Below are 19,424 nucleotides of genomic sequence, written 5' to 3'. Positions count from 1 at the left end.
TTATTAGAAGAGTTCATATTTTTTTCTTTTAAAAAGAAAATTAATTTGATATGTTATTTTTATTTTATAAAAAAAATTATTTTATATTTAATAAAACTTTTATCATTGAATATCATATTTTAAAATATCATGTTATAAGCTATAACTTCCTATTTTTAGTTATGGATAAAACTAAAATATAAAAAGTTATTTTAAAGAAGGTGTTAATATAAAAAAAAAGCTAATTTTATGTTTGATTAAATATAAAATAGGATAAGTTATTGAATATTTTATCTTATCTCAAATATAATATATATTTTTATCTTATTTCACATTATATTTAGTAAACCAAATATTACCTATTATATAAAAGACTATGAATATGTACTTTACCAAAATAATTTTTATTTGTTTTAGAAATCTTATTTATGAACTTAATTATGAAAAATAATTTTTTTGTCCTATCCTCTATGGAAAGTAATTCTATTTTAATTTATGCAAAAAATTATATTGTATACTATTGGGGGAGTAACTATTCTCGAGAATATAGATTCTCGAGAAAATGATGAGTATTACAATTTATATAGTGTAGAAAAGGAGTATTATAAGAGAGAAACTCCAACAAACAATACACGTGTCAAGGCCGGAGACAAAAGAATATTTCCATATACAGAAAATATAACTCGTTACATTACTTAACAGTAGAAATTGGAGTCGGCTGATTAGATGTGTGGTGTTAATAAAACAAACACTAGGATTGGAAACACGGAAACAACTATAAAAGAAGAAAGCAATGGGCTCTCTAGATTAAAGCAAGCTAATGCCCAAAAGCTTCTCTGTATGAGCTCATACCGGTGTGAATCCAAGACTTGATATTTCCCAGCGTTCACCACCACCATCATTTTTTTTCCTTGTCACCCAACTTGCTTTGTCCCACCGCTCATTTTTTTATCTTCCAATCTCAACCTACTCTTTCTATAGATCATATTAAGCCCTCTGAGCACCACGATTTATAGATCTCTTTCTCTCTAGTCCGAAGGCAGAAAGCAATGGCGTTCGGAAGATTCATCGGTTTGTTCACGGTTGCGGTGATTCTGGTGTCGCTTCGGCAATGCCTATCGGAAAATATCACCAGAGGAAGCTTTCCGAAGGGGTTCGTCTTCGGGACTGCCTCTTCTGCTTTCCAGGTTAGTTTCAGTTTCCTTTTTTTTTTTTTCTCGGAAAACAAACACTAAATTCATTTCTTTTCTTTTATTTATTTATTTAATTTATTGCCTCCCGTGAAGGAGTGAGTCGCTTCGAGAAGTGTGAGGGGAAAGGGTGAATTTGTCATTATGTGAAATATACTCTTGCCAAATGGCGGGTACACGCCACGAACGCGAGAATCGAGGAGGAACATTTTTGTGCAGCGCATTTTTTCTTGCGATTTTGACGGCCATGCATATTTTTCTCTGGAATGAAAAAATTAATTTTAAAATAAAACTATTTGTTTTTTTATTTTTACTTTTTGTCATTTTTTAAATAATAGCATAATTGCCATTTTTGTCATTTACTCTGATAAAAACCAAAATGAAGACAAAGCTCTAATTTTATTATTTTAATATAATAAAAGTTTCATAGGCATTAATTATTTCATAAAATTGTTTGAATAGATTTTTGTCGGGACGCTTCTCAAAACTCTTATTAAACTTTAAAAGTAATCAATTAATAAATAAATGATCTCTTATAAAAAATATATATTATTGACAAAATTTCAAAAGTCAAGATAATCGGTAACTTTTCTTCCAAAATCACTATGAATTACCAAAAATATAATAATTTATATATATATATATGTCCATATATATTTTAATTTTTGAGAATAGAAGAAACATGACGGGAAACAAATTTGAAAGTTAAAATAATTAATTCTCAATTTTCGGTATAATGCCTGTAATTATTAATTAATTTAAGAATTATTTTGGTGACAGTATGAAGGAGCCGTGAAAGAGGATGGAAGGGGGCTGACCGTGTGGGACAATTTTTCTCATACAGCTGGTGATTAATTTTTTTTTTCTTATGTTTGAAATATTATGCCGGCATTTTTTAAATCCTAAAACAAAAAAGAATTAGATTTTAAAATACTTTTTAATATATATGCATATTTTATAAAATATTTTTAAAATTTTTAATACTTGAATGATAAAAATTTTCAAGTATTAAAAATATTAAAAATATTTTTTAAAATCATTACGGGTTCTTAGTTTGGGATAATTGTTTTATTTTTAAAAAGACTAAAACACATTTGATAGTATTTTTTTATCATAAATATTTTTTTATTAGAAATTAGTTAGAGTATATATATATACACATCCGTAACCAAAATGTTTTTTTTTTGGAAAATTTAATTAAAAAAATTTGACTCTTTAAAAACTAATCCAAACTGTGCCTTAATTATTTATTGAACCTGAGTTCAAAATGGGTTACTACTTACTAGTGTGGTTACCACCGTAACAAAGTTGGACCGGGAGCCAATTGGAGCCCAATCTTTTACCCTCCAATCAGCCCATTAAGAATATATATGTTTTTTTTTTTCAGAATATATATATAATTTATTTTAGATTATTTGCCAATAAAATACGCAAATGACTTAAATTGTGGTGCAGGCAAAATACTTGATTCCAGTAATGCAGATGTAGCTGTGGACCATTACCACCGATACCCTGTAAGCCCCATTCATACCAATTCCAAATCAGTTTTCTTTTACCAAGAGATCCAATTGACATTATCTGAGCTTGCCATAAATATATTGTAACTTTTACAGTCAAAATTTAATGCATCACACAGCTTTCTGCTGTATCATTTCTTCATTTTTTGTGTACTAAAATCTCATGATTGTTGTATTCCAGGATGATATACAACTCATGAAGAACATGGGAATGGATGCCTACAGATTTTCCATATCCTGGTCCCGGATTTTCCCTGGTAAGTTTCTTTGGTGCTGATTCATGGAACTTATATTTCTTCCTCGTTCCATTATTGTCATATCTCACGTTGGTTAAGAAAAAATATATATATACTATATAGACCCCATTGAACATAATCATTGAAGGGTAATTGTGATATCCGGAAAAAAAGTTTCAAAAGTTTCATATTGTTTATGCGATATCCGACTATGGAAGAATTTTTAATATTGTGTATATAGCGGGTTACTCTTTAACTGTATAGAAAGTTTTTAAAATTGTAATGACTCACAGCGGACAATATTTAAATGGAAAAAAGCAGGTCATTTCAATTATGCATTGTGTGCATGCTAACTGGGGTCTTTATTATGTGATCTGCAGATGGAACCGGGAAAATGAATCAGGCAGGAGTCGACCATTACAATAGGCTCATCAATGCCTTAATAGCAAAAGGTAGGCTCTTCAGGATTATATGGAAAAAATTAAGGGTTTTCGTTACATTTCATGAACACATATTAATGCAGGGATTGAACCATATGTGACACTGTACCATTGGGACCTCCCTCAAACTTTGGAAGACAAATACAATGGATGGCTGGACCCCCAGATCATGTAACTGATGACCAAAACTCAGAATTGTGTTTTCCATTTTGGGAAATTCCCTGTACTGACTTGAGCTATTTCGCAGAAAGGACTTTGCCCTCTACGCAGAGACGTGCTTTCAGCAGTTTGGTGACAGGGTGAAGCACTGGATCACATTCAATGAGCCACACACCTTCACAGTCCAAGGCTATGATGAAGGGCTGCAGGCACCGGGTAGGTGCTCCATCCCCCTATTCTTGTTCTGCAGGGCTGGAAACTCTGCAACTGAACCTTACATAGTTGCCCACCATGTCCTCCTCTCTCATGCAACTGTGGCTGATATATACCATAAAAAGTACAAGGTATAGCGATGATGGATTTTTGTCATTTGGACTCAAAACTTTGAAGAAGGATGAATTCAGTTACTTTTTTGCTATGCAGGCTAAGCAGCAGGGATCACTTGGTGTGGCATTTGATGTTATATGGTTCGAACCAAAGACGAACTCTACAGAGGACATTGAAGCAACTCAAAGAGCTCAGGATTTTCAGCTGGGCTGGTAAGGAGCAGTTCATCTTCCATCTTGTTCACAGCCCTGAGACTCTTTACAGTACTTTCCATTATTTAAAGGGATTCTTCTGCTATAACTGCAGGTTTATTGACCCTCTGATGTATGGGGATTATCCAAAGTCCCTGAAAGATGGAGTAGGAAGCCGGTTGCCAAACTTTACCAGAGATGAGTCTGCTCTCCTTAAAGGGTCTTTGGATTTTGTTGGCATAAACCACTACACAACATTTTATGCAGAATACGATGCAAACAACTTGACTGGGACTCTACTCAATGATTCCCTGGCAGACAGCAGGGCCATTACCCTTCGTAAGTTTTGATCCTGACTCAGTTTTTTTGTGATACTGGGTGCTGCTAAGTGCTAACTACGTACACTCTCTGTTTCTTATTTCAGCTTTCAGCAAAGATGGACAACCTATAGGAGACAGGGTATGTAATGCAGAAAACTGAGATAGACTGTTTCATTTTCTGGTGAATGGGATTAGGCCTAACGATTTTTCTGATCAATCATAGCCAAAAAGAGATGGGTTTGGCATTTGGCATCTCGCATCTGGCATCTGGCATCTGCTGTCCAAGTCCATGGCTCTATCAGTTGGTTTAAGTATTCTAAAATAAGTGATTTTGTTGGGTTGCAGGCAAATTCTATCTGGCTGTATATAGTACCTCGTGGGATGAGAAGCTTAATGAATTACATCAAGCAAAAGTATGGGAATCCTCCTATCATCATCACTGAAAATGGTCAGTGTTGGGAAGAATTGGGAGTCATTCCATTTCTCAAGTTTTTTCTTCTTAAAACACAAATCATGCCTATTTTATAACTGTTATTAAAATTAGTTTTTTATTTTTATTTTTTTTTTCAACTTAGAAAATACTGTCTTATAAACTCTTAACAAGAACAATTTTGAAGTCTCGAAGGGTTTTTGGTTGTTTTTTTTATAAATTTTTTTGATACATTCTACCTTTATAAAAAATAAATAAAAACAAGACATTTTCTATATTTAAGTTTTCAAACAAGTGCTTATTCCTTGAATAATTAAAAACTTTTTTTTTTCAGAATCGTTATTAAAATTTGTTTTGTAGATTTTCTGTATTCAAGAGTACTCACAAGCTAAATCTTACTCCTTTGAATGGTTTTTGCAGGAATGGATGATGCAAACAATCCATTTATCCCTATTAAAGATGCTTTGAAGGATGAGAAAAGGATCAAATACCACAATGACTACCTTCAGAGTTTGCTGGCTTCCATTAAGTATGTAACTCATCATCTTTTTGTAATTCGATTTTGTTAGGGCTTCGTTAGGTCGATTCTCAATCGATTTAAAGGTTGAACCAAATTGGTCAATTTTGGTTCAATTGAAGTCGATTAGAACCAATTTAATTCCTTTAACCAAACTAACCCCATTAAGCATATAAAAACACTAGCTTTTACGCCAAATCCCTAAATACAAACTATATATAAAAAAAATTGACTAGGGAAATTTTTCTAAATATTTTGAGACAAAATACTATGGATAACTTTGTTAGGTTGAATTTACAATTTCAAAATTATAGAAGTTACCTTTTAAGTTTTACAAAGTCAAGATTATTTGGAGTTAAATCATATTCTCTAAATATTTCAAACAATTAGGGTTAGCTTTTGAGGGCAGTCTTTTTTTTTTTTTGAGAATAGAAAATAACATATTTTAATTTTTTTTTCATTGGTTTTACTTAATTTTTAAGGGTTATTATAAAAATAATAATTGTATAAATATAAAGAATGATAAAAAATAAAACATTATAAATAAAAATTAAATTTAAAAAATGTTTAAAAGCATAATAAATGGGTTGAAAATATTCAAAATTTTGAAACAAACTTTTATTTTAAAACACATAAAACCATTTTTGAAAATGTTTCCAAATATACCCATCGATTACCACTTTCACCAATTTGATGAAATTCAAATAAGTAACAAAAATGGGCTTAATTACATCAGTTTAAGAAGGTATAAAAACTAACACCATTGGGTTTTGGTTGATGCAGAGAGGATGGATGCAATGTGAAAGGGTATTTTGTATGGTCTCTGTTAGATAATTGGGAGTGGGGAGCTGGATTTACTTCAAGGTTTGGTCTCTTCTTTGTGGATTATAAGGACAAGCTCAAGAGATACCCCAAGAATTCTGTTGAATGGTTTAAGAACTTCTTGAATTCTCCCTAAAAATTGTGAAAAAAATAAAATAAAATAATGAAGCTATTCAAACCACACATTCTACCAAACACAAATTGAATGTAGAGTCGCTGCAAGAATTTGCAGCTTCTGTTGTGCCATTTGTAAAAAAATGTGTTGTTTTTAGTGTTTTCATTTCAAGTGGTTTCTGCACAAAATGTTGTTTGGAAGGAGAGAAAATTGAAGAGAAATAAATTCCACTAGGATCCTTGCAACTTAAAACAATTTGAGGTTCTCTCAGTCCATGATACTAGTAAGAAAAGACTCGAACAAATGGAGAAAAACTCACCATTATTTCCTAAACCAACAATGAATCAAACACTAATATCTGCTGTAAATATTAGACATATTGTAGGAGACACATTCTTTGTTTTTCATCCACGACACATTGCGAAAATATGGTGAATTCAGTCCCTTCTTCTTGGAGAATGGGTAAAGAGGATGCTTGATCCTATTTCAATGACCATTGATTTGGCTCTCATAACATTTTCTTTATATGATTCAGATTTTTTCTTTGCATGCTTTTAGGGTTTTGATGCTTCCATAGATAACACTTCCATTAGGTTTTATTAAAAATATAACTCAGAAGTATTTTTTGTAGTAAGATACATGATTAAAAAAAGAAGAAGAGAAAATTAATATTTTTTATACTAATAAAAGGATATATTTTTTATACATGATAAAAAAAAATTAAGTGTTTTCTTCTAACTAGAAGTTATAAAGAACAAATTTGTTAATTAACACTTTTGTACGATTTTATAAAATTTATGTAACCAAAATTTATAATAAACATGTAGATAATATTTAAATATTATATAAAAAAATATTTTGTATATCAAATTATAAAAAATAGGTAATTGATTAATAATTTTTTTTGATCTCTTATAACCAAAAGTTATTTAGAGTTATTGGTAGAAATATTTGCATATGGAAGTGAAATTTTATATTGCACGAAGACGTGATATTTATGTTTAATATCTTGTATTAGAGATGATATTGTATTAGAGATGATATTTTGGAATATTTTATATTTTGGTTGTTTGATATACAATAGATTTTTTATATGATATAATAATTGAGATTAATTTCAATCTTGATTTTCCAATATTTAGAGTAAAATATGTTTATTCTTCATATAAACAGTTGGGTGTTTTGGATAACATAAATACTTATATTTTGAAAATTCCACATAGTATCTTTTTATTTGTTTATATAAGATTTCAATTTTTAAATATTCTAAAAAGCATTTGCTTATACCAAAAAAAGTTTGAAATTATGTGTTGAAAATATTGAAAATTATATGAAAAAATTAGTTTTCCTAACACATCATTTATTATGATGTGATATTCTTTTTTATAGATCTTGTTTATAAAAAAATATGGACATAAATATTTTATTTATATAGATAGACTTTAAAGTCTGGTTTACATATTACCATATTTATTTTTTCCTTATTTAAATCTAAAAGATATTTATTCAAATATGAAAGGATTTCGTTTTGAACATTAACATTTCATAAGATTTTGTACATGAATATCTATGTTGACATATTTTATAATTTTTAGAAATTTGATATTAATATAATATTATTATTTTGATTTTATGGTATAAATTTAAGGAAATCTTTTTAATTCTAATATGCATGTTTTAATTTCATGCTTGATGAAAAATAAAAATTTTGTTTTTATATATTTTAAATATATAAAAACTTGTATAAATATGTATAAAGTATATATTTGATTTATGATTGAATTTTCTAAAGATATTTTTGAAATTTTTTATTACATAATTGTTTTGGATATATGTGAAATAGATGATTTGATCGTATGATCAATAATTTGATTTTATATGTCAATTTTCTTTAAAACGTTTTTTTTTTGGGGATTGAAATTTTTTTAATTATATAAAATAATGTATATTATTGCATGTTTCCACATATGGTGTTTTTACTAATGCAATAATTTTATTATCCAATAATAATTTTGAAATTACAATAAGTTCAACTATTGTTTTAAATATATTTTGTTTTATCTTTGCATATACATTTAGATATATTTTGGGTATTTCAATTAAAAAGTATGAGACATCGACAAATTGCAAGATATTTTATATCATGATACATTCTTTTTTGAAATTTTGATCTATAAATTAATTTTTGCTCATTGATTTAGATCATAATAACAATTGAATAAGACATTATTGATCTATTGTTACAATTAATTTGATTATTAAAATACTTTTTAGTTATTTCATGCATAAATTGCTTCACATTTACGAAATTAAATATGTGAGCTATTTAAAAAATATATAACTTTAAATCATCTTTTTCATATTTGTTTTGTTGTGCTAGATATGTTCTCATTACTTTTACACAATTTATTAAGTTAGGTCTTCATCAATAATTGGTATTTTTATGTTGATTTTAACTCTTCCTCTAAATAAGATTTATTCAACCCTAGAAGAGGGAGGTCTTTATAACTAATCATTTTGATGAAAATCTTGTTATAATAATTATATAACATTATAACAAATGATGTTAATATTATATCAGACAATAAAACTTGATTAAAAGCTTCAAAAGAACTTATACTATATCACTAATAGTACTTGATTTTATGTGAATAACATTTTATACTAATCTAGAAAAATCTTACAAGACTAACATGGTTCTCCAGGATAAACATTGATGCATTAATTTACTATAAAGTTGTATGAACTTACATTATAAAACCAAAAGTTTTTATCTAGTGATTTGTCTACCTATACACTTAAAAGGTAAAATGATAATGCTATGCATATTATCATTTTAATGAGACAATTTTCTCGTCATTAGGAGGAGAAAAACTGATTTCAGAAGAATGACGTGAAACTATTTTGAATGCATTGACTTTGACTCATCTTAATCCTCATACTAATCAATGTGAATTAAAAGTTTAAAAAGTTATTATTTGCAAGGACTTGCAAATCAATTATCAAAGGTATTTATCGATGCAAAGAAAGTGACAAAATCATTTATACTAACTGTGAATATTCTAGAACGGATTGATGTCACTAAAAGAAAATTAAATAATGAGTGTAAGGCACACTTGAAACAAGATAGACTATCAGATAAAAAGATTCAATTCTCCTTGAAGAGACACAAATGAAAAAAAATAGCCCGCGAAGAGACTCAAATAAAACAACTAGTCCTTGAAGAGACATATATTGAATAAGTAACCTCAAAAGAGACATATATTACACAATTAACTTCTATTAAGGTACAAATACCTAATAATGATGAGATCTTAATTAGTTATTTACATTCAAAAAAAAAAAAAAGAATTAAATTACCTTTATTATAGACAATATATTCTTTTTCTAAGTGGTCATTGACGTTAGAAGAAATGATAATAACCTTGAACCATAGAGTGTAGAAGAATGTCAACATAAAAACGATTGACCAAAATGAAAAGAATCTATCTAGAAATAATTAGATTAGAAAAATGAGAAGTATTTGAATCTATAGTTCACATGCCTGAAGTTGTCAAACTTGTCGAATATAAATAGGTATTTGTAAGAAAGTGCAATGAGAAAAATGAAATCATGGAATATAAAGTGACTCATAGCTCAAGGTTTCTTATACAGGCCTATTGTTAACCATTAGAGAATTCATTACAATAGTTGTAATTTCCTATTTTTATTGTAATTCCCTAATTCTAGAATCGTTTCCTATTTTTGTTATAATTCCCTAATTTTAGGATTGTTTCCTATTTTTGTGTTTTGGATAACCCACGACAATGCCCATTTTTGTGTATATATATTTATTCTTAATCAATGGAAAAGTTAAGCCATTGTTTCTCAATAATTCTCTCTCGAATTTCAACATTAACTAAGAGGAAATATACTTTCCTATGATTCATTTGTATAGCAGTCTCAAATGGTTTGAATATGCATCTCATGGATGTTGTTACTACATATTTATATGGATACATATATATATAAATCCATAAAGCAACTAATTCGAAACATTATAACATATGTTCAATTAAGTTACAAAGATCCTTATATGAATTAAGTAATCCAAAGGTATGTCATATAATTACCTCGGTGAATATTTAATTGGGAGAATTATCTTTTGGGGATAGATGGACCCCAAAATTAACAAAAGGTCCATATAACTCTTCAAATTAAGTTAAAGGATATGAAATAGTAACGGACAAATATACCCTTTAAGAACACATAAAATATTTTATAAAATTAAGTTAAATAATTTTTTTCTATAATTTTTTTTTCAAAAATACTAAATTAAATAAAAGTAGTTTCAAAATATTAAATTAAATAATTTTTTTTCAAAAATATTAAATTAAATTTTTTTTCAAAAATATTAAATTAAATTAAAGTATTTTAAAAAATATTAAATTAAATATTTTTTTAAATATTAAATTAAATAAATTTATTTTTAAAAAATATTAAATTAAATAAAAGTATTTTAAAAAATATTAAATTACATAAAAGTATTTTTTTAAAATATTAAATTAAATCAAAAATATTAAATTAAATAAAAGTATTTTTCAAAAATATTAATTTTTTTCTCAAAATCAACAAAGGGCATTTTTGGAAATACTGAAGGATGATATCCTTCAACTCAATTTTCATACTTTCATTGGATCTTGGGCTCAATTTAAAGAGTTACATGGACCTTTTGTTAATTTGGGAGTCCATCTACCCCAAAAACATAATTCTCCCTATTTAATTAGGGAATGATCTATATATTATCTTATTTGTCTATGCATATTCATTAAGAAATCAACAATTGGATTTGCAATTATTATAGTATATGTGGAATATTTGAATCTTGTTGGAACTCTTGAAGACCTCACAAGAATAATTGACTATTTGAAAAGTAAATTTGAAATAAAAGATCTTGAAAAAAATAAAATTTTGTCTTAATCTACAAATCATATACCTTTCAAATAAAATGTTAGTTAATTATTAATATATACAAAGAAAGTCTTAAAGCACTTTCTTATAAATAAATCATATCCACTAAGTCTCCAATAATTGCTTGTTCACTTAAAGTGAACGAAGACTTATTTCATCCTACAAAGGACAATGAAGAACAGTTGGTCTAAAAGTACCTTATCTTGGTGCAATTGGGCCATTGATGTATTTGGTAAATTATATAAAATAAGATATATATTTTTTTTTAAAGAAATTACTAGAAAAAGACATTGGAGTCCAAAGAAAAGGAGTAAGTACTTGCTACTAGCTCGTATACTAATTTGCCTGTTTTAATTTCTAATGATTCTATACAAGTAGATAATAATAGTTACTTTTTTAATTCATGAAGCAAGAAACAAGTTGGGAATATGTGTGGTTGAGATCTATAATCCAATATATTCAAGAGTCATGCAAACTATCTCCCATTAAAGATAATTCGAAATACTATATGAAAATGAAATTGTATGCATTGGACAAATTAAAAAATGATGCATTAAGGGTGATAGAATTAAGCATATATTGCTCAAGTTCTTTTACATTCATTAGCGCTAGAACAATAGTGAAATTGCAATTTAATAAGAAACATCAAGTAACAATTTAGTAGACTCATTCACAAGGGCATTGTCAACTATAGTACTCAAGAAGTTCACTAGAATGTGCTAACTCAAATATCTCCATAAGCTACCAGAAAACATATAATCATGTCAATATGAGGGGAGTAAATTAATAAGAATATTATTGTGTTGTACCTTTTTTTTTTTTTTTTTTTTGTCGAGGATTTGTGCCAATGAATTTTACTAACAAGATTTTTAACGAAAGCTTTTTCTATAAGATTTTTCCAGACAAAGTTTAATAAGGCATTTTCTAAGAGTGATTGTCATCCAAGGGGAATGTTTTTAATAAGGCATTTTCTAAGAGTGATTCGGGAAAGTTATAAATATTTATGATAATTTATGAATGATAACATTATTACCATATTTGTACTTTTATCATATTGGTATTATCTTTTATGGGTTTATGAATTAATAAATAAAGAGCTAACAATTAAACAATTATTTTTTCTCCCCATTCTTTTATTTTACAATATCAAATATATTTTTAAAATTGAAATTCTTTTCTTAAATAAAGTGTTGTTTTCAAAAAAAGTTTCTAAAGAAACTTTTACATAAGAGTAAATTAGTAATAATCATCATATCATATGCAAATTCTGTGGTTCATTTTAAATTCTGCTGTAGCTGTTACCAATTATATCTGTTATTATTCTAATTACTCTATTTTGAAATACGCACGAGGTTGTTATATTGTAGTTGTTATTATTATTATTATTATTATTATTATTTTATAGAAAATCACCGCTTTTAGACTTTTAGCCTTGTGCTAGAGTCAAAAACAGAAACTATCAACTATTCTCCAGAATGTAGATTCTCAAGAAAATGATGAGTGAAACGGGAGTCGGCTGATTGGATGGGTAGTGTTAATAAAACAAGCTTTCAGATTGAAAACACGGAAACAGCTATAAAAGAAGAAAGCAATGGACTTTAGAGTAAAGCAAGCTGACGCCCAAAAGCAAAGCTGCCTCTGCCTCACCCTTTGTTTATTCGTCTCTGTATGAAGTATGAACTCATACCAGTGTGAATCCAAGACTTGATATTTCCCAGCGCCCACCACCACCACTATCACTACCGTTATCGCCACCATCTTTTTTGTTTTTTTTCCTCAACCACTCATCTCGCTTTGTCCCACCACTCATTTCTTATCTTCCAATCTCAATCTACTCTTTCTATAAATCATATTAAGCGCTCTGAGCACCACAATTTGTAGATCTCTTTCTCTCTAATCCGAGTGCAGAAAGCAATGGCGTTCGGGAGATTCATCTGTTTGTTCACAGTTGCGGCCGTTCTGATGTCGCTTCGGCCATGCCTATCGGAAAATATCACCAGAGGAAGCTTCCCGAAGGAGTTCGTCTTCGGGACTGCCTCTTCTGCTTTCCAGGTTTGTTCCAGTTTCCATTTTTGTTTTTAATTTATTGCCTCCCGTGAAGGAGTGAGTTGCTTACAGAAGTGTGCCCGAAAAGGACAAATTTGTCATTATGTCAAATAAACTGTTACCAAATGGCGGGTACACGCCGTGAACGAGAATTTTTCCCGGGATTTTGACTGCCATGCATATTTTTCTCCCGCATAAATGGGCTTAATTTCGATCTCCTCCCTTTAAAGTTTTAATAAATTGATTTGAAAATGCATTAAATACTTTTTCTTATTTTAGATTAAAGACAAAATAAGAAAAAAATATCAAATAAAATGGATAATTGAGATATTTAATAAAATTTTAAAGAAATATTTAGTTAAAATGAATAAAATAATCACAAAATCGGAAATCTAACCATTTCCATATTTTGTCTGAAAAAATAATCAATTTTTGACATAAATGTTTTTTTTTTTTCTATTTTAAGTATTTATATGTAGGTTTTAAAAGAAATGATCATTTTTACAAGAAAATAATAATGATATTTTTGTCCAAATGATATCAAAAAAGGGTGGGAGGTTAAATTTTGGGTTTTGAAATATCATTTTAATCAAATAACCCAATTTTAAATTAATAGATATGAGATGTATTTAACTCAAATCCAAGTCAAATGAAATTAATTATTTTTAGGATAAAAACTATTTATTTTATTTTATTTTATCATTAATTTAGTAATGGTATAATTGCATTTTTTGTCATTTACTTTTATAAAAACCAAAATGAAGTCAAAGTTCTAATTTTATTATTATAACATAATAAAAGTTTGGTCCGCATTATTCCATAAAATTATTTAAATAGATTTTTATCTAGATGCCTTTTAAAAACTTTTATTCAACTTAAAAAGTAATAAATTAATAAATAAATAAACTCTTATAAAAAAAAATATTTCTGACAAAATTTCAAAAGTCGAGATAGTTGAATAACTTTTTTTTCAAAATCGCTATGAATTATCAAGAATATAATAATTTTTTATTTATATTTAAATGTTAATTAATTCTTGATCAAAAGTTCTATATCAAAATTTTTATTTATATTTAAATGTTAATTAATTCTTGATAAATTTATTGATAAAAATTTCTATATCAAATTGTTTTTACCATCATTGAATATGGATATAAATGCTAGAATTGGGTTTGTCTGTCCAAATGGGTAGACCCAATCGATCCCAATCCAAACAAATGAGACATTGAGAAGTAATTTTTTGGAGTTTATATATATATATATATATATATATATATATATATATATATATATAAAAGATATTATCATTAATAATTATTAATATGTATCTTACTTGGAAAAATCTAAATGAACATGCTTTTAGAAAAAAGTCATTCCTCATGGAATTTCTCTTGTTTATAATGCCTGCAATTACTAATTAATTTAAGAATTATTTTGTTGACAGTATGAAGGAGCCGTGAAAGAGGATGAAAGGGGGCTGTCCGTGTGGGACAATTTTTCTCATACAGCTGGTGATTAATTTTTTTATTATGAGGCCAAAATATTATACCTTCATCTTTAAAATCCTAAGAAAAATGGAAATAAATTTTAAAATAATTTTTTTATATATTATTTTATTTTATTTTATTTTATCAAAGTTGAAAGACTTTGTTTGGGATGATTGTTTTATTTTTAGAAAGATTGAGTTACATCTTAAAGTTTAATTTCACCATGACGATGTTGTTTTGTTATCATAAATGCTTTTATTAGATAGAGTATATATATATATATATATATATATTGATAATATGTTACGGAATGAAAAATGTTTTTTGGAAGATTTAATTAAAATTATTTTCTAAAATTTTTAAAACATTGTCAAACTTCTAATTTTAATTTAAAAATATTATAAAATACTTCTTGGTCTCTCAAAACCCCAATAAAATATGCAAATGACTAGAATTGTGGTGCAGGCAAGATACTAGACTTCAGTAATGCAGATGTAGCTGTGGACCATTACCACCTATACCCTGTAAGCCCATTCATACCCATTCCAATTCGGTTTTCTTTTACCAAGACATCCAGTTGACATTATCTGACCTTACTATAAATATTTTCTAACTTTTACAGTCAAAATTTAATGTATCACACAGCCTTTTGCAGTATCATTTCTTCATCTTTTGTGTACTTCCAGGATGATGTACAACTCATGAAGAACATGGGAATGGATGCCTACAGATTTTCCATATCCTGGTCCCGGATTTTCCCTGGTAAGTTTCTTTGGTGCTGATTCATGCAACTCATATTTCTTCCAGCTGGTTTGGTTAAGGAAGAAGTCTATAGAACTAGATATAAAAGTCCTGTTGAACACAATTAAGTATGATATATGTTGCTGGTACTCTTTTATCTGTATACAACTCATTAGACTTGTAGCAAACAATATCTACATGGAAAGAAGTGGATGACTTCAATTGGGGTCTTATCTGCAGATGGAACCGGGAAAATAAATCAGGCAGGAGTCGACCATTACAATAGGCTCATCAATGCCTTAATAGCAGAAGGTAGGTTCATCAGGATTATATGGAAAAAAAAATCAAGGGTTTTTCATTACATTTCATAAACACATTAATGCAGGGATTGAACCATATGTGACACTGTACCATTGGGACCTCCCTCAAGCTTTGCAAGACAAATACAATGGATGGCTGGACCCCCAGATCATGTAACCAATTTTCCAAAACTCAGAATTGTGTTTTCTTCCATTTTGGGAAATTCTCTGTACTGACTTGAGCCATTTTCACAGAAAGGACTTTGCCCTCTACGCTGAGACATGCTTTCAGCAGTTTGGTGACAGGGTGAAGCACTGGATCACATTCAATGAACCACACACCTTCACAGTCCAAGGCTATGATGTAGGGCTGCACGCACCAGGCCAGTGTTCCATCCTCCTCCGCCTCTTCTGCAGGGCTGGAAACTCTGCAACTGAGCCTTACATAGTTGCACACCATGTCCTCCTCTCTCATGCAACTGTGGCAGATATATACCGAAAAAAGTACAAGGTAGAGATGATGGATTTTGTCATTTGGACTCAAAACTTTGAAGAAGGATGAATTCAGTTACTTTTTTGCTATGCAGGCTAAGCAGCAGGGATCACTTGGTGTGGCATTTGATGTTATATGGTTCGAACCAAAGACGAACTCTACAGAGGACATTGAAGCAACTCAAAGAGCTCAGGATTTTCAGCTGGGCTGGTAAGGAGCAGTTCATCTTCCATCTTGTTCACAGCCCTGAGACTCTTTACAGTACCTTCCATTATTTAGAGGGATTCTTCTGCTATAACTGCAGGTTCATCGACCCTCTGATGTTTGGGGATTATCCAAAGTCCATGAAATATAGAGTAGGAAGCCGGTTGCCAAACTTTACTAGAGATGAGTCTGCTCTCCTTAAAGGGTCTTTGGATTTTGTTGGCATAAACCACTACACAACATTTTATGCAGAAAACAATGCAACCAACTTGATTGGGTTTCTACTCGACGATTCCCTGGCAGACAGCGGGGCCATTACCCTTCGTGAGTTTTGATCCTGACTCAGTTATTTTGTGATACTGATTACTGCTAACTAGGTGTACTCTTTCTGTTTCTGTTTTCAGCTTTCAGCAAAGATGGACAACCTATAGGAGACAGGGTATGTAATGCAGAAAACTGAGATAGACTGTTTCATTTTCTGGTGAATGGGATTAGGCCTAACGTTTTTTCTGATCAATCATAGCCAAAAAGAGATGGGTTTGGCATCTGCTGTCCAAGTCCATGGCTCTATCAGTTGGTTTAAGTCTTCTAAAGTAAGTGGTTTTGTTGGGCTACAGGCAAATTCCATCTGGTTGTATATAGTACCTCGTGGGATGAGAAGCTTAATGAATTACATCAAGCAAAAGTATGGGAATCCTCCTGTCATTATCACTGAAAATGGTGAGTGTTGGGAAGAACTGGGAGTCATCCCATTTCTCAAGTTTTTTCTTCTTAAAACACAAGCCATGCCTATTTAAAAATTCTATTTTTAAACGAAAAATTGTTTTTTTACCTTAGAAAATACTGTCTAATAATTTTTTTTTGAATAACGATTAAAAAAAATGAAGAACACTTGGAAAACTTTTCCATTGCATCTTTATGGAAAGATAAAAAGACCGTTTTTTATATTTTATTTTTAAAACAAATATTTATTTCTTAAAATAATTAAAAATTATTTTTTTCAATTGTTCTTAAAATTTATTTTGTAGATTTATTTTTTAAATATTCAATAAAAAGAGAACCCACAAGCTAAATCTTACTCCTTTGAATGATTTTTGCAGGGATGGATGATGGAAACAATCCATTGACTCCTATTAAAGATGCTTTGAAGGATGAGAAAAGGATCAAATACCACGATGACTACCTCCAGAGTTTGCTGGCTTCCATTAAGTATGTAACTCATCATCTTTTTGTAGGTAGACACATGTTAGGGCTTCCTTAGTCAAACTCTTTTTTTATATGCCTATCTCTCGTTGAAACATCTTTTGTGATAACATTTTTTACGATTTCAAAATTATGAAAAATTACTTTTTTGAGTTTGACAAAGTAAAAATTATTTAGACTTGGCTCAAATTCTCTAAATATTTCAGATAATTAAGGTTAGCTTTAGAGAGAAAAAACATAGATTTTGTACAGTAATTGTTCTCGAGAATAGGCTTAGTAAAACAAAAAAATATGAAAGCATATTTGCTTGTCAATGTTTTTTTTAAAAAAAAAAGGTTTGTTTTTTAAATAGTTTTTTGAGAACTATTTTTGAAAATCTTCTCAAAGATATTTGGAGTTTGTGATATTCATCAAATTGATAAATTTCTAATAATCAACAAAAAAAAAAAAGGGATTAAATCAATTTGGTTGGATTCGATTTGATTCTTTGTAGTTGATGAATTTCGTGGGTTTTTTGCCCACCTTAAATCAGTTTTAGAAGGTATAAAAACTAATACCATTGTGTTTTGGTTGATGCAGAGAGGACGGGTGCAATGTAAAAGGGTATTTTGTATGGTCTCTGTTAGATAATTGGGAGTGGGGAGCTGGATTTACTTCGAGGTTTGGTCTCTTCTTTGTGGATTATAAAGACAAGCTCAAGAGATACCCCAAGAATTCTGTGCAATGGTTCAAGAACTTCTTGACTTCTCCCTAAAAATTGAGAAAAGATAAAATAAAATAATGAAGGTATTGAAACCACACATTTTACCAAACACAAATTGAATGTAGAGGAGCTGCAAAAATTTGCAGCTTCTGTTATGTCATTTGTAACAAAATGTGTTGTTTTTAGTGCGTTCATTTCAGGTGGTTTCTGCACAAAATGTTGTTTGGAAGAAGTTGCAAGGGCAGAGGTTAATGTGTCTAATGCCGCCACATGTTAAAATCTCATTTGTCCCTTTTGAAATTTCAAGAAAATAAAGCCTACATAAATTATGATTGTAAATTTGGCCCGTTGAACTGAAGCCTAATCTAGGCCCATTGAAAAATTTTGGGCTATAGTTGGCCCAAACCTGTCAGGATAGGCTGGGCCAATTTTTAAGTTCGAACTGGATCTCTTAGTGGTTTCCAATTTGCATTTATAAAAGGTTAAGAGGTGCTTGTTTTTTTAATTTTTAGTGAAAACAATTTGTTTTTATATTTTAGGTGTCTTGTTTTTCTATTTTTTCATAACTTATTATAAAATTTTTATTAAATAAAAAAAATCAAATATTTTAACTTTTTCTAAATAGAAAAGTAATATGTTTTTCTTTACTTTTTAATACTTAATAAAAACAAAATATTACAAAAATAAACAACCTAATACTTAATATTATTAAATATTAAAATTCTATTTAAAATTAAGTAAAAAAACAAACATTACCTAAATATTTTACTTTTTTTCTATTCTGAAATTAATCTTGCAATTTTGTAATACAAGAATAATGGTTCAAGTAAATAAAATAATTAGGAAAAATTTACCCATCACCCATTAAGGAATAATATTCATAAATCACGATAAATATGAAATTAATCTATTGCAATTTAATTGTCAAAACTAAAAATTTCCAAATTTTCAATACTTGAGCAATTTGAGGTTTTCTCAATCCATAATTCTGATAATAAAAGTTAAATAACATAAAATTCTAATCAAGTGTCATTAATATATTTTGATCAATAGAA

The 19,424-nt window shown here is 28.9% G+C and overlaps 2 protein-coding genes across 3 annotated transcripts; both read left to right on the top strand.

Annotated features, from left to right (window-relative positions):
* The first annotated feature begins 802 nt into the window (after positions 1–802).
* Positions 803–6,408, top strand: LOC117922109 (beta-glucosidase 40-like). Its single transcript, XM_034840169.1, has 13 exons — positions 803–1,166; positions 1,950–2,016; positions 2,625–2,683; positions 2,868–2,943; positions 3,303–3,374; positions 3,446–3,533; positions 3,610–3,865; positions 3,945–4,060; positions 4,155–4,378; positions 4,464–4,498; positions 4,705–4,807; positions 5,210–5,318; positions 6,090–6,408. Exons 1-13 carry the CDS (start codon positions 1,029–1,031, stop codon positions 6,262–6,264), a joined length of 1,518 nt encoding a protein of 505 aa, XP_034696060.1. The 5' UTR covers positions 803–1,028; the 3' UTR covers positions 6,265–6,408.
* A 6,471-nt stretch (positions 6,409–12,879) lies between these two features.
* LOC117922197 (beta-glucosidase 40) lies at positions 12,880–18,872 on the top strand. 2 transcript variants are annotated; one of them, XM_034840355.1, is made up of 14 exons: positions 12,880–13,245; positions 14,684–14,750; positions 15,192–15,250; positions 15,413–15,488; positions 15,708–15,779; positions 15,853–15,940; positions 16,022–16,277; positions 16,354–16,469; positions 16,564–16,787; positions 16,868–16,902; positions 17,081–17,183; positions 17,564–17,672; positions 18,246–18,452; positions 18,556–18,872. In XM_034840355.1, exons 1-13 carry the CDS (start codon positions 13,108–13,110, stop codon positions 18,418–18,420), a joined length of 1,518 nt encoding a protein of 505 aa, XP_034696246.1. In that variant the 5' UTR covers positions 12,880–13,107; the 3' UTR covers positions 18,421–18,452; positions 18,556–18,872. The 2 variants fall into 2 exon arrangements, with proteins under 2 accessions (XP_034696246.1, XP_034696170.1); XM_034840279.1 differs by having other exon boundaries at positions 18,246–18,872.
* Positions 18,873–19,424: the final 552 nt, after the last annotated feature.

Source organism: Vitis riparia, chromosome 1 (assembly GCF_004353265.1).
Source record: "Vitis riparia cultivar Riparia Gloire de Montpellier isolate 1030 chromosome 1, EGFV_Vit.rip_1.0, whole genome shotgun sequence".
NCBI classification, from domain to species: domain Eukaryota; kingdom Viridiplantae; phylum Streptophyta; class Magnoliopsida; order Vitales; family Vitaceae; genus Vitis; species Vitis riparia.
The sequence above is the reverse complement of the archived record's forward strand: the minus strand, read 5'-3'. Positions and strand labels throughout refer to the sequence as shown.

Bases quoted from the DNA above. Each gene is read 5' to 3' on its own strand.
- LOC117922109 (XM_034840169.1), top strand. From the start codon at position 1,029: ATGGCGTTCGGAAGATTCATCGGTTTGTTCACGGTTGCGGTGATTCTG. The intron at 4,379-4,463 runs GTAAGTTTTGAT...TTCTTATTTCAG, and splicing joins CAGCAGGGCCATTACCCTTC to CTTTCAGCAAAGATGGACAA. The intron at 4,499-4,704 runs GTATGTAATGCA...GTTGGGTTGCAG, and splicing joins GACAACCTATAGGAGACAGG to GCAAATTCTATCTGGCTGTA.
- LOC117922197 (XM_034840355.1), top strand. From the start codon at position 13,108: ATGGCGTTCGGGAGATTCATCTGTTTGTTCACAGTTGCGGCCGTTCTG. The intron at 13,246-14,683 runs GTTTGTTCCAGT...TTTTGTTGACAG, and splicing joins CTGCCTCTTCTGCTTTCCAG to TATGAAGGAGCCGTGAAAGA. The intron at 15,251-15,412 runs GTAAGCCCATTC...GTGTACTTCCAG, and splicing joins ACCATTACCACCTATACCCT to GATGATGTACAACTCATGAA.